General features: G+C 27.6%; 1 protein-coding gene across 5 annotated transcripts in view; it reads right to left on the bottom strand.

Moving 5' to 3' along the window:
• Nucleotides 1–18,186, bottom strand: part of LOC107443872 (uncharacterized) — a 47,295-nt gene extending 29,109 nt beyond the window's left edge. For 2 of the 5 annotated variants that reach the window (XM_087157819.1, XM_087157821.1), the window contains exons 1-5: nt 18,028–18,186; nt 5,184–5,329; nt 4,025–4,219; nt 2,489–2,620; nt 626–708 (exon numbers count right to left, since the gene is read on the bottom strand). In XM_087157819.1, the coding sequence (XP_087013945.1) occupies nt 626–708; nt 2,489–2,620; nt 4,025–4,219; nt 5,184–5,329; nt 18,028–18,047 (576 nt within the window). In that variant the 5' untranslated portion in view covers nt 18,048–18,186. Of the gene's footprint in view, nt 1–625; nt 709–2,488; nt 2,621–4,024; nt 4,220–5,183; nt 5,330–17,697; nt 17,958–18,027 lie in introns of those variants that run through there. The other 3 variants (XM_087157822.1, XM_087157820.1, XM_087157823.1) reach the window with 3 other exon arrangements.
• Between the last annotated feature and the right edge of the window lie 244 nt (nt 18,187–18,430).

The following is an 18,430-nucleotide window of genomic DNA, read 5'->3' as shown; positions in this document are numbered from 1 at the left end:
CACTAGAGATGCACAATGGTCTTTTGGCGATGGACTTGGAAACATCCCTGAGGATGATCCGAAGACATGACATCACAAGTTTGATCCTCTGCAGAGGGGATGGCAACCCCGTTTCAGCAGCCCAATGACCTGCATGCGAAGTCGTGCACTTTACGGTAGAACAGTTTAACGGGGACCAATACTGCACACTCTCGATCCCTACGCAGACCGATCCAAGTGGTCCCCCACCCGCACACTGACCACAGCCAGTGATGCTTGACATCGGTGATCTGCTGGGAACTGTGTCTTGATGATCAGATCAACAATGTCAAGCATCAGTAAATGCATTACAATAAATGTGAATGATTAAATTTTCAGCTTTTTAGAAAGGGGGGGAGGGAAAGAGATTTAAAAGAGTAATGGCATAAACGAGATTTAGCTTATTAAAACTGTACTGAAGACTTACTAAAACTGTAAAAAGACCTACGACTTTCTGGTTAAAAAATTTTTATTTGAGAGATCAAAATTTTAAAAACAAGTTTAAAAAAATGGAGCTAAAAAAAAATTGTAAACAAGTAATTCAAATAAAATTCATATAAAAATAACATTTTTTTTATTAATAATTATTTAAATAATTAGTATTTACCCGCAGCACTCTTTGCCCTTCAGCATTCAAGGAGCCCAAATCATTTTCAACATTGAAAAGGTCTCGATAAGATTCATACTCCCCTGCAAGATAAAAACACAAACTGTAATGTCACTAACAATGTAATTATTAAAATATAACACAATCAAAAATTCCAAGAAATAACAAATAGATTCACATCAATGTAATGTAAAATGGGGTGTGAGCTATGCAACTGTTGACATTAAAAATTTTATTTTAATAAATCACCAATTCACAGTTGAAGTCCTTAAAAATAAATAAATGGAGTCATCTATGCTTTCTAATTGGCTCTGCAGTTTACAGTACTTTTTTTAAAAAACATTTTTAAAGCATCTCTGTTTTTGGTATTTACCTATGACAGTTAGTTTTCACTATTCTAAGCCATTCATGTTCAAGAACTGTTATTCTCACTTTGATGAGCTTTTCATTCGTGCAGTTTGATGTACAATTTGCAACGATATTATGGTAAATCCATATGGGTTTCATCAATTGCATTTTCAACTGTTATTAATTATATATTTTAATTAAGAGCCATTAATCTCAATGTTTTCAATTATCAAACCTAATCATATTGAAATAAATTTATAACGATAGCAAAAATTTTAAGTAACAAGAATATACTCTACTTTTACTATCAACTTTTTAAGAATAATTTTCAATTTTCAAGACTGAGTACAAATAATGCTTAAATTTTTAAATATTTTTGTCATTGACAATTTAAATAAATTTAATTTATATCTATTATATGTTACAAAAATTTTCTATATTCTAAAGTATAGAATTGGAAAATATTTTTTTAAATTTTATATTCCAGAATGGTGTTTATTGGGATTATATAATTAAGTCTCATTGTGTTAATGATCACTGAAATAACTTTAAACATGACTAAAAATTTTTTTTTTTTCAAACATCAAATTTTATAGTAATGGTTCGTAAAAAATAGTCTCTATAAAATAAATAAATAAAAATGTAGGTAAGAAATTTTTGAGAAAGTGTATTTTTAATTATTAATCTTAGTTTTAACTTTCTTTAAACAGGAAATGACACAAAAATCAAAGGAAGCGGGAAATAACGAGTTTTCTCTACATGCAACACTCCTTTGTCCCCTGTGGCAGAATTTTTCTGCTACAATTCTCTCTAGTACTAATACCTTTCTGAAAGACATTTTTAATAGTAGCAATTCTATTAAAAATGCTGCTAATTTAAAGCAACGGAAGCACTTTCTGTTCATAAAGAAAAAGCCTTCATGCATAGAATAGAACAGTACATAATTTTTTTTTTTTTTTAAATCTAAATATAAAAGAATACTTATTCCTAATATTATTGGAAATATTCTCCTATTCAAAAAAATGCTTGTATAGTCAACATTTTTTAAATTTTTGCTATTTAGAAATTACTTTTTATAATACCAATCTGAAATTCCAGCTAAAGTCAGTCATTGAAGATTTTTTTTTATTCTCAAAAGAAAGTAAAAAAAAAAAAAAAAAATCTAGAGCATTTATTCCATCACTGATATGCAAGAAAGGCATTTTTTAAAAACAATTCTGCAGGAAAAAATATTTTGAAAAATTCTGCAGATCTAAACTTTGTTGCTTTCCAAAGAAATTCCTGCCACTGGGCCTGATCTGCCCTGATTCTGCCACTGGGCTATCATCCCTGAAATGCTTCAGATTTCAAATTCCTAACACTCCCCTTTGTAAGGTGAGTTGATTATCATTACTCGCTGAGAATCGTCCAACACACTTCTGGGCCATTTGGTATTTTAAAGACATTGAAAATTTCAGACCTAGGGAACCAAACAATTAAACACAATTTTACAATCAAAAATTAGATAATAAATACCTATTGTAAATCCCAATAACTGCAAAAGCGTTTCAAATTTCACATCTAAAGTGCTTTGCCAGAATTGGCACATTTTTCGACCCTCCAAGTTCTGCCAACTCTCTAAATACATGAGTTTTGTAGAATCATCATCTGAAATAATATTAAACAATGTTATGTACACAACTGTTTCATTCATCTTTAATATAAGTTAATATCTATAAATGTTTATTTCAATGGATTAGGAGAAAATTAATAAGAAATTTAGCAAACACCATCATTTTTAAACAGGATTGGCATGATTTAAATCACTTGATTTTTTTTGTGAATAAATCAGGTCGAAAATAGTTTCATAAATATACATTCTTTAGAGTGTGATTCTAGTTAAAGTCTGATAAGGAAAATTGTTGTATTTCAAAATAGACTGATAAATAATTAAAATTAGAGACTAAAACTGTAAGTAATATGTTAAACTGTTAAATTATGATTTTTCATCAGTTACATGTAAAATAACTTGCTGATATTTTAATTTTATTTATTCAATTTTAACATATACTGTAAAACAAATGAAATACTATGTAGTAGTTAAGAGTTTACTAATACTGAAGAATAAAACATGTTCCGATCTGTGAAATTTATAATAATTTTTTTCCTTTAATGTATTCAGATCTAAACTAATCTCTATTGGATACCTAACTGACAAATTACCACCCTGTCTTTAAAATTTTAGGATGTTCACCTTGAACAAAAATAAACTGATCTTATTTATTTAATGATTAATTTTTAATAATTAACAAATAATTTTTGAACATTTTTAAGTTAAAAATATCAACTATTTTAGCTTTATTATTGTTTTTAAATAATATTAAGTACTGTTGATATATTTATCAGGTAATTTAACTGGTAAATATTAAAAATAAATAAATAAAATAAAAAAAATCTTGAATTTTGCTAATCCTGTTCTCAATATAAATGAATTATTTTCACATTTTGTAAACTTTCGTGTCCTTAAGGAGTAATATCTATTTTCCTTATGTAATATTTATTACCTTATTTAATGATATATTTTGTTTAAAATACTCAAAAGGAGTAGGAAAGAAAAAAAAGAAAAGAAAGAAAGAAATGCCATCAACACATTTAGTATTCAAAATATATATTTTTAAATAAGTAAAATGTCTTTACTGTCCTGTCTCCGAAATACATTTAAAATTTTTTTAAAGTAATTTACTATCTTATGAAAGATTTACAGAGACAAAAGCTTACATATCCTAATATAGTAAGACAGTTAACAAGAATATGCATCAACAATAATCTTAGAATAACTTAAATATTTTGTTCTGCATATCATTTTGCATGTGTCTCTAACTATTGTGTAATTATTATGAAAAGTGCCACTATAGAACACTTAAGTTGAATAAAATACAAAGTTATAAAGAGCACTCTTCTCTACAGAACAGTAAAGTTAATCGGCAATACCATTTCATTAATTAATAAGAGTTATTACATCTTGCCCAATTGAGATACACACGTAGGAAACAAGGAAAATAAAAGTCTTACCTAATCGCCAAACTCCTGTTTGAGCAATGAGTAGGTCGACTAACTTGGGTGCTTGCTCCAGCTGAAGCATATAAGATCCCTCATTGGAGAGAATGGTGCAAACATTGAGGGCCAACTCCTGCTCATTGGGAAGACCACACAAAAGGGACAGGCACAATTTATCATAATTGGAAGGAGATGATGCTTGCACTAAGCCTACAACAACAAATACATTTTTACACATCATTAGGGTATATATTATTTTGGTCATAAGGCAGAATTTATTACAATTGGAAGGAGATGATGCTTGCACTAAGCCTATAGATAATAATACGACAAATATATTTTTGCACATCATAGATCAGAAAAATGATACATTTCTTAAAAACTATCATCCAACAAAAAATCATGTAAAAAAAGGCCAAATTATCATCCAAAGACAAGAAAATTTGATAAATAAATCACAAATCAAACATGCCAAACCCAAATTTGAATGTCATAATAACATCCTATTGAAATATCAGAATGTGAAAAGGACTAAAAAATGATAACTAACTAATACAGAAAAAAAGGAAACTATCATCAAACGACATGACATAATAGTTTAATTGTTAGATATCAAACTCACCAGAAAGCGATAACAAATTAAAACATAATAAGATCGCATACGAAATGTCAAAATTTGAAAAATCAAGAGTGAAGAACAGAAAAATTATAAATTACTTAAAAGCTATTAACCAATGACCTGAAATTCTGATAGAATCGTTTTAAATCGAATAATCGAAACGATAAATTAATCACGCTAAAGAGGGATTACTCAAATTTGAATGTCATAATAACATTTTATTGAAATATCAGAATGCGAAAAGAATAAAAAAATAATTAACTTCCATAAACTCCCAAGAAAAAAAAACTATCATTGAAGGGCATGACAACAAATTAAAACATAATAATATTACATAAGAAATGTCAGAATTTGAAACATCGCGTGAAGGGCAGAAAAATGATAAATTACTTAAAAACTATCATCCAACGACCTGAAATTATGACAGAATTGTATCAAATCGAACTCATACAAAAAGTGATAATTCTAAATCATTCTGCTATCTTTCTGGTCTACAAAATATCTGTTTAAATAGGTATGTGAGAGGTATTCTAAGGTATGTGAGAAAAGAATTACCAGTTGCATTAGAAGAGAAGGAGCTGTCAATCATAGATGGTTGCCTAGAAGATGATGGTTGTGGCTTTCGAGACTCAGCTTGCTGCTTCTTATCTTGCTCAGAGTCCTCATCCATGGGTTGTGTTTTCTCATGTTGGCCAACGTAGCTAGAAGAAATCATACTGTTAATATTCTTTCTCTCATTCATTAAATAAAGTAACCACTTGACAACATTTTAAACCTAATGATTAAAAATCATTCAATCTATTACAAAAAGAATAAAATTGATCTAAAACAATTAAATAGAATAGAAATGAGTACCTCAGAAAAACTGCTTTGTTTTCCAAGTAGAAAGGACAAATTCTTTTTTTATGTAAGCCACTAAATAAAAAATTTTTAAAAAAATCCTAATTTTTTTCAACTAGCTTTTACATAACATTATTATGCAATCTGACAAAGCTAAGATCAAGATTACCTGGAACAAAAATCCAGGAAAAAAGTTACCAACTGCTGTTTCAGATTATTTAAATACACTAAAAATTTCTAGTTAAACACTATTTTGAGATATAGTAGGGCATCAGGTCAAATTTTAAGTTTCGCACATAACAGTTTTTAATTTCAAGCAACAGATAAAAGACCAAGCTACTAATATCAATAAAAAATATCTTATGACTATTTTTGTAGTAAATATCTCATAAATTTGGCGTCATTGTATCACATATTTTGCAGACACACAAAGAAAAATGGCCACCTTCACCTATTAAAAAAATATTTCATCAGAGTAATAGTTTTTTTCTTAATTAAAAACGAAGAAAAAAGTAACTTTTGAACTAACGGTTCGATTTTCTAAATGGTTTGAAGAACTATCCTTAAATATGCAAATAAATTTGTGCACATGATACTTTAAGTTATAAAATCAGATACACAAATGTACCCACTTTCTCGGAGCAAATATAAAATTGTTTTGATTTAGATTTTTTGATTCTTAAAATATGGGGAGTAGCCATAAAAGCTGGTCCTAATACCTGAAGTTTAAAGAGAGCAGTCATCAAAAGTTAAACTATAATAATATTACTCTTTACACAGTTCACTGTATCTCCAAAACTATTGAAACAAATAAAAAAAGAAGTAATTATAAAATAAAAAAAATCTAAACCGTAGGTTAGAAGATTTTCTAGGCTATCTAATTTACTATATAAATTTTTACATGATAAAATTCAAAATATGAATACATTTGTTGAATAGTTCCTAAAAAATAGAAATTAAAAAATGGTTTCTTTCAGAAATGATAAAAAATGCAAAAAAGACAAAATTAACATCAACTTTTAATGACTCCCTTGCCTAAATTATAGAAACCATATTTTAGGGATTATGGCAATTCCCGTATCTTCAGGGTCAAGAATCTAAATGTTTTGAAGAAGAAAAAAAAAGGAAAAAAATTGTCATACCTGCCAACATTGGAGAAATAAAATAACAGAGACTTTATTAGCGTCATTATTCTTGTACTACGAGTTAAGTTTTGATGCATCATACGTAATCATGTAAGTCAAAAAGAGAAATTCAAAATTGGAAATATAAGCACTTACATTTAGCGAAGTAAAAAATATGTATATTAATCTTCATCTAAGATTCTTTTAAAACCATTATTTATAATTAAAACTATTAATACTCAACATACTACAGTACTGGCAGTAGCACTATCTGTTGAGGAATAAGAGAAGTACTTCTGTCATCAATGGATATTTCGTTACTAATTTTTTTTTTTTTGTAAAGCTTTTAACGAATACAACAAAACATTTCAACAAAATTAAATTTGAGAATATATAGATAAAAAGAGGTTGATTTAGTAACTAAATTATAATCTGCACTAATAATTTAGCATATTCAATGTTAGATCCTGTTATTAATATTAAGGCATTCAATTTCATTTTGCGCACTACCCATAAATTGTTCTACTTTAATAAATCTATTAATATTTAGTTATTTTGCAGTGAAATATTTACAAGAGGAATAGAAGTTGATCATCAGTGTCAACATTTTACTAACAGTACATTTAAAATTCCATAATTATCTGTTTAGGCAAAATCAAACACTAGATTTCTTTGACCCAGTAAGAGAGTTGTTTAAATCACGAGATAATTTCCATAGATGTGAGATTTATTTACACGGATCTTTATAGTTAACAGACAATTTGTTACGTTTATTGAACATTGCAATAATCCTCTTTTTTCCCCCAGATCCCCCAGTCAAAATCACTTCAGATTTCTATTTTATTCAACAAGAAAAAAACTTTTTTTTCCAATAATTTTTGGTATTAGTGTGGTTTATTATGCACAATATGCAGATAGTTTCTTAAATAAAAAACCCATGCGAATTAATTTTTTTTTTTTTTTTTTTTTTTTACCTTAATACTGGGGTATTATGTATTAAAGAAAATCCAATTGACCATGCACAGTATTTTTTAAGTGAGAAAAATGTTTATATTTTGAAATAAAAATAGAAGTCTATCAAGATGAAAACATTGAAAAAAATATTAAAAAATAACACAATAGTTGGTTTTTAAAGCAAATTAATTCTTTATTTTGTGTAATAAATAATTTAAAAAAAAAAAAAATCTGGCTGCTTAATAATTACACTAATGTTACTTACATTAGTTATCTTTTTAAATGAAGCATCTCAAATGCAAAGACTATATTTCCATTCAGTTAGCTTAAAGTCTACTGTCTATCTTTGTATTAACTAAATCAAAATATATTCAGATTTGAAGAATTTTTAAACTGGGTAAAATATATTTTTAGGCTGATTTCAAATACTATCTTTATTACAGAATTTTTAAGTGCTGTAAACATAGACTTTCAAGTCTTCAAAATATACAAAGCTAAAAACGATTGTTTAAATCTTTAAAACAATAAACCTTTTAAGTACTAAATGTTTAACATGGATTAATTAATATGGAAAGCATTTCTCTGCATTGAGCATCATAAGAAATAAGTCTCAAGATGCGAGTGTTAAAATTCAATATTTGTGATGTTACTTTAAAATAAACAAACCATTATTATTTTAAAATTTTATCTGCAATTATTATCTATAACAGGGTTCCTACTCTTTTAACAAAGCAAAAATTAAGGACTTTTTTTGAAAAAAATTAAGAACTTTTTGAAAAATTAAGGACCTTTCCTTTCTTAAATCAATCAATAAAAAATAATAAAAATTTTTTTTTTTATAATGAAAGTAGTGATATAATAGTAATAATTAACAGGGTTTGCCAAGTACTATTTTAGAGGAGATATTAGGGTAGAGATAGCCAGTCTATTGTTTGGGTTCTGAAAACTTGTTCAAAGATTACGTTTTTGGCGAAAAATTCCTAGCTGGCGGTCGCATTGTAAAGGAATATTTTAAAGAGTACCTTTAGATTTCTCTCTTTTTTAAAAATTATTTTGAATGCATTCCCTATTTTATTCGTGATTGCAAAAGATGAGTTTTAAAATCAAAATACATTATAATATGCGCACTACATATTTAATTATTTACTTTTAATTGCTTAGTTATAAAAAGCTAATAATAATAGTTAAATAAGATTTTACCAAACAATGAAATAAAAATAATGATTTTTTGAATCTAAGATACAAACAGAATTGAACCCAAGATATAAATTATGCGATTATAATTAATTTTAATCATATTTTTTTTTCATTTTTTTTTTTACTGAGATTACATATAATAATAAAAATTTTTAACAGGACAACTAAAATAGCAAATTTTTTTATTCAAATATAAACACAGATCTACATAACTTTTTTATGGTTTTAGTATTATTCATTATTGATAATTTCTCTTATAAAAACAAAATGTTTTATTTTTAAAATAAATAATAATATTTATCATTATCATTTATTAGTATTAATACTTTTAAAATAAATATGAAATATTTAATATTAATGTTACTTAATGCTCCATAATTTGGGCTTCTAGTTTGCCTGCCATGTGGTATTCATTAATTTTAACCAATGCACACAATTTACATTTTTGTGAGTTAACATAAAAATAATAAAAGTATTTAAACTAAAATAACAAATTTTGGTTTTGTTATTTGCCTCTTTATTTAAAAAAAGTATTGCAAAAATTTATTTCAAATTTTATATTAAAAAAAATTAATTAATGGCCAAAAAGAGAATTACTCCCTTATTTTCAGAAATCGAAATAAAAGACAGATAAAAATAATTAATAGCCACACCTTTGACATCCTATAATAATTAGTTAATAATAGGACCCATTATTAAAAATAGAATCTATAATAACCTAGTTAATATTTTCCTGAATAATAAATGTATACAGTAATAAATATAAAATTTACTAAATAAATATGAATATCCAAACAATTTTTCCAATGCAATAAAATAATTTTCTAAATAATAAAAAAAATGATTCTTCGGCTTATAAATTTTATTTAATAACGGAATTTATTAAAAGATAATTTTATTTTTGATTCAAATTTTTTTGTTATTACATGAAATGTACTTTTATACATATTTTTAAGTTTGTACAACTAAAATATATAATTAAATCTGTGTGAAATTATTAAAAAAAATTATTTAAATGCATCAATAAAAGTTACAGAGCGAAAATAAAAAGCCATTTGTTTGCAAAATATTGGCGTGAAAAAAACGCACCAAATCCGATGCATGCGTTTCATCGAAAAGCAGTAAAAATATCAAAATATTTATATCAATATGAAATTTAATTGTAATGAAAATATCTACAAATGTTGACAACATTATAATCTATTAATTTAAATATTAATATAAAAAATAATAGCTATTTTGCTAGTTAAAAACCAATTTGATTAATTCCATAACCTGACGGCTCAAAATAACCTGACGGCTCATGTTGATATAAATATCAAAATATTTATATCAATATGAAATTTAATTGTAATGAAAATACTTACAAATGTTGACTACATTACTATACATTCTATTAATTTAAATATTAATATAAAAAATAATAGCTATTTTGCTAGTTAAAAACCAATTTGATTAATTCCATAACCTGACGGCTCATGTTGATATAAATATCAAAATATTTATATCAATATGAAATTTAATTGTAATGAAAATACCTACAAATGTTGACTACATTATAATCTATTAATTTAAATATTAATATAAAAAATAATAGCTATTTTGCTAGTTAAAAACCAATTTGATTAATTCCATAACCTGACGGCTCACATACAAATTGCAAATAAATGTTTATAAGTGAATGCAAAAGAATAAAAATCTTATTTGTGAAATGTAAAAGGCCCTCCTTTTATGAATTTTTCTTCACATCCGTATGCACAGCAGTATATGACCGTTTTTATTGAATTTTATTGTTCAAAACAAAGCTCAGCAATCCACCTTCATTGCAAAAGGCTGGAGCTAAAATTGTCCCAGAATCACATGGCAACGTTCTTTGCAACAAGGGAAGGAGGACTGGTTCTCTCTATGTAAATCACTCCTCTAAGAGTAGGGCCAATCAAGTTTTGCACACCCGGGTTGTTTTTTTAAAAAAAAAATATTTTCAAATAGTTAATGGTTAATGACATCTATGAAACTAATCCGTATTCCCTTTACTCATTATTTCTACTTATTTATAATTACTTATTATTTAATAAATATTAAGGTATTTAAATTTCAACATTAATATATTTTTCATAAAACTATTGTTACACAATGTACTATTACTTTAATAAATGTTTAAAATCATAAAACAAATAATACAAATATAGTATCTAATGGAGTTTTATTTTAATTAACAGAAAATTACTTTTATGGGGGTCGATGTAGATTTCGAAAAATTATAAAGGGGTCGATGATCAAAAAAGTTTGGCGACCCCTGTTCTAAGCAAAAGGAAGAGAATATGTTGAATTCCATGCCAACTCAAACCAGTAGTAGAATTCCAAGTGCAACAGAGGGAAAATCACACAGGTATTTTGTCATAAAAAATGTATTATATATGTGAAAATAAAAAATTGTGCAATAATATGCTACTTTAAGGCGCAATGTTTAATTAAATGACATGATATTTCCCTGTAACTACGTAAAATTTGCAAACTGCCCCCTCTGTTACACTGCATTTTTCGAAGTTAACAAAAATGTGTTAACAATTTAAAAAGTCTGGTAATAATTTATTTTACCTTGAAATGTGATAATTCAAAATAAAAAAGAATTACAAATAATGTTCAGGATGTTCCAAATCACAGAATATAGAGAAAATAATAGTGCATGTCAAAAATGTGGGATTTTCTTTGTCCCCTCTGTTACGGAGGCTTTTAATTACCTGGTAATTAAATTATGAGGCTCTTTTATTATTTTATGCAATTAAATTAAACATTGCCAGTTGAAGTAGCTTATTACTGCACAATTTTTTGCTTTCACATATATTTAATAAATTTTTTAGGATAAAATACCTGTGATTTCCTCTCTGTTACGCTTGGAATTCTACATATATTAATGAAAGAACATGCTTTCTTCAGGGTTCCCACTCAATTTCAGAAAAAAAATTCCCTGACTTTTCCAGGTATTCCAGGAAAATTTCAATGAAAATCCATACCATATTTTATCTATACTAAGAAATTTTTCATCAGAAAATTTGGATTCTTTCATTTGTTATGCCAAGTATTAGATTTTTTCGTGTAAAATAAATATCATTACATGAGGAAGGAAGCATTTCAGTATGTCTAAAATGTAAAATTTTTACAATAAATAATTGTAATAGATGTTAGAATTATTTAACTCGAATCTCAATAACTGAGTATTGTAACTGACAATTTTAAGACTGGTTTTTTTCCAGGAAAAATAAAGGAATTTTCCAGGTTTTTGTAAGAAAAATGCAACTTTCCCTGACTATTCCCTGATTTTTGGAGTTTAAATAAAATTCCCTGACAATTCCAGGTTTTCCCTGTTCTCCCTGACCCGTGGGAACCCTGTTTCTTGACTATAGCCCCCTCACATACATTTCTTCTAGTCTTTCTAAAATGCTCTACTCTGGAGGCATGGTCACATTCTAGGTGATAAAAGAACAACTTTTTGTTTTAAATATTTTTGCAAGACAGAAAAAATCTTAAATCTGCTGCTCATCAGTTTATCTCAAATTCAGATTTTTTTTTTTCATTTTACACCACCTTAAACACAATATCTTAAGATGTTTCTAAAATAATTGCTCACATGGGAACTTCTGAGCCCAATGAATTTTTTTTTAGACAAGATAAAAAATATCGAAAATTTTAAATTGCAAAATATTGAGTCATCACTTTTTAATGCAAGCAGTTTGCACTGATTCTAGTGTAAATTTATGTTGTTTCTCAATAGCTTTTTTATTGGTCATTGCCACAAAATTCTACATGGTTTTAAAAGACCCAATATTTTTATTACGATATGACAATAACCAAATTTCAAATTTAGTCATTTTTGCCGATTTCATCATAAATCCAAGTGACATTTCAATCCTCGTTAGCATTTATAATTACCAATTTCTGTGAGGTTTTTAAGATTTTGATACATTTAAAACGATCTATGAGTTTTAAATTATTACTTTTTGATGTTCTTTATTTGTATTGATTTCAGCATAAAATTAATGTTTTCTTAAAGGCAATTATTGCTACGCTTTACCGCATGTATTTTCATTACGATATTGAATATCCAGTATTTTTATTACAATATTATTATGACACGAGAGTTTTAAATCGCACATTTAAATGATAAATTATTGACACGCTTCGCTTTTGCCTATTTCATCATAAAGCCAAATGATGTTTAGATCATTTTTTTGGCAACTACCAATTTCCACATGGTTTATAAATTCCCGATACATTTATTACGACTCATAGGAGTTATAAACGGCACATTTAATCGATCACCTTTTGCCGTGCTTAATTTGTGCCGATTGCATTGCAAATCCAAGTTGTTTTTCAATCATTTTTTTGGCAGTTTTTGTGGTGCATTTTCATGTGCAGCAAATATGTTATTAAGATATTATTATTAAGCAAATATGTTATTGACTTAGTGCTCAGAACACTAATGTTTATTAAAATATAATCATTCTGCAGCTAATTGACTAAATATGTGTGTAGCCCATTGTTAATCTACCTGCTGCACAAGTGGCCTTTAACTCAAAAGGGTTGTGCACCACTACTCTACCATATAAAGCATTTTGGTGGCAAATAAAACCATCAGAATATACAACAAAGTAAAAAAATGACTTTTTTGAATCCAATGGCACAATTTATTTCCTTAAAATTTCACATTAAGAAGTTGAATTGTGTAAACTAAGCTACTAATAATAATTGAAATGTTATAAATATTAACTGTGAGACAGGGCTGAAAAAACTAGCCCAACCCAGGTGGGCTTTATTGGGTTTAATTCTTTGGTATAAAGCATAGTTTATTCTTAGCAGGTACAATCTTATTACATAGTATACAATTTTATTACTAAATCTATGACAGTTTACAGTGTAACTATTAGAACATAAGTTAAACATAAATTTTATTTTAAAAAGCTTAACAAACAAATTAAATTATTATACTGCTTCATTTTATTTTTATTAGGTGAAATATAGTCAAAAATGTTTTTCAATTTCAATTCAGTAATTTAATTTAAACTTTGTCCTACATGGATATTTTAAAATATAGTTTGGTTATAACTAATAGACAGTCCTATCAGAAAAACACCCAATATTCTTTCCAACTCAGTAGCTCTTTCATTTTCAACAATTAAGGATTGATATCAGAATACAAAAATGGAGATTTCTTTGATTAGTACTTATCAGTCACACAAAATTTTTAATTTGAAAAGTAACACAGAATCAGAATTCAAACCAACCAAACAATGAGAATCTCTAAGTCAGAGGTCTGTCTAGGTTTTTTTGAGAGGCACCTATTTTGTGAAAATTTAGTCATAATTTGTGAGAATTAAAAGTTCAAAAATCAACACAAAAATATGGTAAAGTAGGTAAATATTTTCAAAAATATTTAAATACTTTCCGAAAGTTGAATTGGTGAAAATACCGTTAAACGGTAACAAATTTGACCTGGACAGACCCCTCTAAGTCCACATGAAAAAAATATTGAAAAGGGGTGTGATCAAGCCCTTACCCCTTCCCATTTTGTAGCTAATATGCTGAATTCAAAATGCAATGGAAAAATACTTTCTAAATACATGAGGAAAGCGGTAGACAGGGGTCTGTCTGGACATTTTGTGAAAGGTCCCGTTTTTGTAAAATAACTATTGATTATTTAGTGAATATAAAATAAGCGTTAAGTCACATTCATTCAACATGGGTCCTGCTTTTGTGAATTTGTGCAAATAGGGTCCTGTTAGTGCATAAATTTCTAAAAACCTTTTCAAGAAGTTTTGCTCAACAATTGCTGCTACTAAATTAGAGATGCAACATACAAATATTTGGTATTTATCCTATACGGCTCCACACAGAATATTCATTTTAGACGAATAATAGAAACAAAATCACTCACATTTTTAATAATTTCAATTGACATATTTTAATTAACACAACTTAGTAATGCATCTCTTTAAATGTGTTACGCATTAAGTAACACATTTAAAGTGACTTAGTTTGTCTCGAACTGTCTTCTTTCCCATCCCCCCGGGAAGTGTTTATTCGATTTACAAAACCATAATGAAGATAAACTAATTTGTGAATGGTCCGATTCAAAGATAAATTATTTTGTGAAGGGTCCGTTAACGGACCCAAATTTCTTCAAAACAGACCCCTGGCAGATGATTGATTTTCTTAGAAAAATGCCGATAGTTAATTCTATTTCTGTGTTTCAGAATAAAAGATCAAATATGCGCCCACACTCATTGTTTAATGAAAGTGTGGCAGAGAAAAAAGAATTCGCCCATTTTATGGTTCAGTTAGCTGGCTGTGAGCAAACTCAGCAGCTATTGAATGCAGGTTTTCTACATGTGGACTTGGTTTGAAAAATAGACTGCAAACTGCAAAACAGTTTATGTCAAGAAATAGCTTGAAGTTTAAAGATTTAATGAGTGAATCAGAACCAGAAGAGACCATTACAGAACTTAGAACAAATTTGTGACATTCATATTATTTTTACTTTGCTGATATACCATTAATGTAAATTACATAATTTTCTAATAAAATTTTGTAAATTATGTGATATTAATGAGATTAAAATATTTTGGTAAAATACAAAGAGTGTTCCATTTCTGCTACGTTAAAATATTCTTTAAAATATTACCATAAAAGGAAAATTTCAAAAATGTATTAAAAAGTTTTTGCCCAACTTTTTAGCATTTAATCAAGGTTATTTGCTTAAAAATGATAAAATGCGTCACGAATTAAAAATGCGTGAAATGAATTAAAAATGCGTTGGCAAACCAATTCCTTTTTTTTTTGTCATTTCTTAAAACAACCCACTAAAATATGGGTTTTATTGGTTTTTCCTTTTAAAAAATCAAACCCAGGTTTTTTTGGGTTGGTGGGTAGACAGCCCTGTGTGATTAGAAGATAATACCTATTCTATTGTTTTAAAGCATCAGTAACTCTATGATTCTGGCACTAATTGAACAAAGCATATAAAATTTTTTTCACCGTATTCAGGGGTCTGCTTAGAAGAAATTTGGGTCCATTAACAGTACTTTTTAAAAATATCCTTCAATAATTCTCACAAAATATTTCAACTTAAGAACAAACCCTTCGTGATATCTATATCTTTTTATCGGACCCTTCACAAGAGACATTCGATAGACAGCATATTATTGTAAATAGGAGGGAAAAATTCACTGATGCTGAATATTCAGTTATTATGGAGATTTTCAAATCTACTGGCAATCAATCGACGTATATTGCTCCAATATTTTGTTAATCATGTTTTTCTGCTTTAATTCTAAGGCTAAGTTTGATCTCATTACATTTATATTATTTACCTTAACCGCTTTGAAGTCAAAAAAATTTATAAATTCTAAATGCAGTATTCTAAGAAAATATTTCTACTTCTACAAATAGCGCATGAACATTATTTTTGATATTAAATGATATTTTTTTTGCAAATAAATTATTGAGCAATATATTATTCATAAAATTAATTAATAAAATATTAAGTAAATAAAAATTAACTTATGTCAATCTTTTAAAAAAACTATTTTAAATTTAAGAATTGTTTAAGTTTACTTAATGTGAAACACATTAGAAGTGATACTTAACTAAGTTGTAATATTTAAAATATGTCAATTGAAATTATTAAAAATGTGAGTGATTTTGTTTCTATTATACATCCAAAATGATTATTCTATGTTGTGCAGTATAGGCTAAATGCCAAATATTTGTATGTTGCACCTCTAATTTAATAGCAGCAACATCTGTTTATTTTTTAAAATTTAATTTTTTTATTATAATTTTGCAGTATTGAGCTTAATCTTGTATCCATTTACAATTTCGAAAGTCCTTGAAAAGGTTTTTTGCAATAACCAGACCCTATTTGAGCAAATTCACAAAACAGGACCCCGGTTGAAAGAATGTGACTTAACGATTATTCTATATTCACAAATTATGAATAGTTTTTTCACAATTTTACAAAAGCAGGACCTTTCACAAAATGTCTGGACAGACCCCAGGTATTATTATTATACATAATGGTTAGAGCAACTTTTTCTAAGTAAAAACATTGAAAATAACTACAATTTCTCAACTTTAAAATAAATAGGAAAGAGAAGTTAACCCAATAACCTCATTTTTCCACAGACCTCTATTTTGTTTTACTGAACTGTTAAACTGTGTGAAGTTTACAAATATATAGTGCTTGAATCTAAAAAACAATTATAATTCATATTTTATATATATAAGTCTTCCACGATTTATCAACCCATTTAGATGACTCTTGAAATGTAGTTCTATGGTGTAACACAAGTCTTGCTTTAAACTTGAAATTCAGTCTAAAAATATTAAACTTTAGTTAAATAATACTGTAAATGAATATTTCAATGAATGACCCAAATTTTAATTAAATGGCGGATTCTAATAATTTTGCATCCATGATCTACATATTAAATTTGTATCAACTATATTCCCATCTTAAGACTACATTGAGAAAATCAATACAAATTAAGACTTAAACATTTATCAAAAATCGTTACAAAGATCTTATCAATAATATTATATTTGTTTGTTGCTTGTAAGAGATATCTGTCATTTTTCATTATATACTCTTTACAAGAACATACTATGTTAGGATTAAGGGCAAGAGTATGAGTTCATTCTGGACAAGTTAAAGTTTAATTCTGATTATATATTTGTGGATATTAGATGTTTCAACTGTTGCGATCAGGTAAAAATTTTTAAACGCGGCCTCAAAAGGCAAACATATTAACCTTACACATTTGGCTGAACAATGCAGTCTGATTGTTGGTGGTGTGGTATAATAAAAAATACGGAAGAAGAGATCAAGCAAAATACAGTATCTTTTTTACATATAATAATGAATTATAGCACAAAGCAATAAATTACTGAACCATAACCTCATATATCTTGGTAAATGGTGATTGACAGGTCGACAACAATGCGATTTCGGTAGGTCATTTCAAAGTAGAAATATTTTGATTCTGCGGATTATATTGAAAAGGGGATTAAATTTATTTACCAGAATGTTTTCATCAGTTTAGAGCGCACAAAATATACACAAACTCACGTGGTGTAAAAGAAAAGCGCGCGTTTTATTTTTCGACTGCCAGTATGTTGGTAAACGAAGCGATCTGGGAGATCGGACGACGTCATGATCAATAGTACCGAAAAATACGACAGAGCAGCTGATAAAGCGAACGCAATAAAGAGAAAGCTAATAATCTTACCGGTTGATACACACTCCCATCCAGTTTCAATTTTAGACAAATTGCACACACCTTTTCATTTGCAACAATCTGAGTCCATCAATTGTTGTTTGCGATTCCTGGAGTTGCCATTCAAAAGAAATAAAATTGCATAAACATACACTAAATGACCGGGCTTCCGTGATTGTAGGTTCTGTTCCTTGACTGTCCTTCCGCAAATAATAAGATGGAGAGCAAATAGCAGGTTCGATTCAAATCATTTTATGCATTCCATTTGATATCATTTTCTATTCCTAATTTTTACCATCTAAAACCATTAATAGTAACTTTTATTGCACAGACCACTTCGGTTATGTTTAAACTAATGAAGAATGATCTTAAACGACGGTATAACTATATCAATGCTTTGCATTTACCACCTCAA

Source organism: Parasteatoda tepidariorum, chromosome 2 (genome assembly GCF_982258835.1).
Source record: "Parasteatoda tepidariorum strain Cologne lab strain chromosome 2, Ptep-v5.0, whole genome shotgun sequence".
Classification (NCBI taxonomy): domain Eukaryota; kingdom Metazoa; phylum Arthropoda; class Arachnida; order Araneae; family Theridiidae; genus Parasteatoda; species Parasteatoda tepidariorum.
The sequence above is the reverse complement of the archived record's forward strand: the minus strand, read 5'-3'. Positions and strand labels throughout refer to the sequence as shown.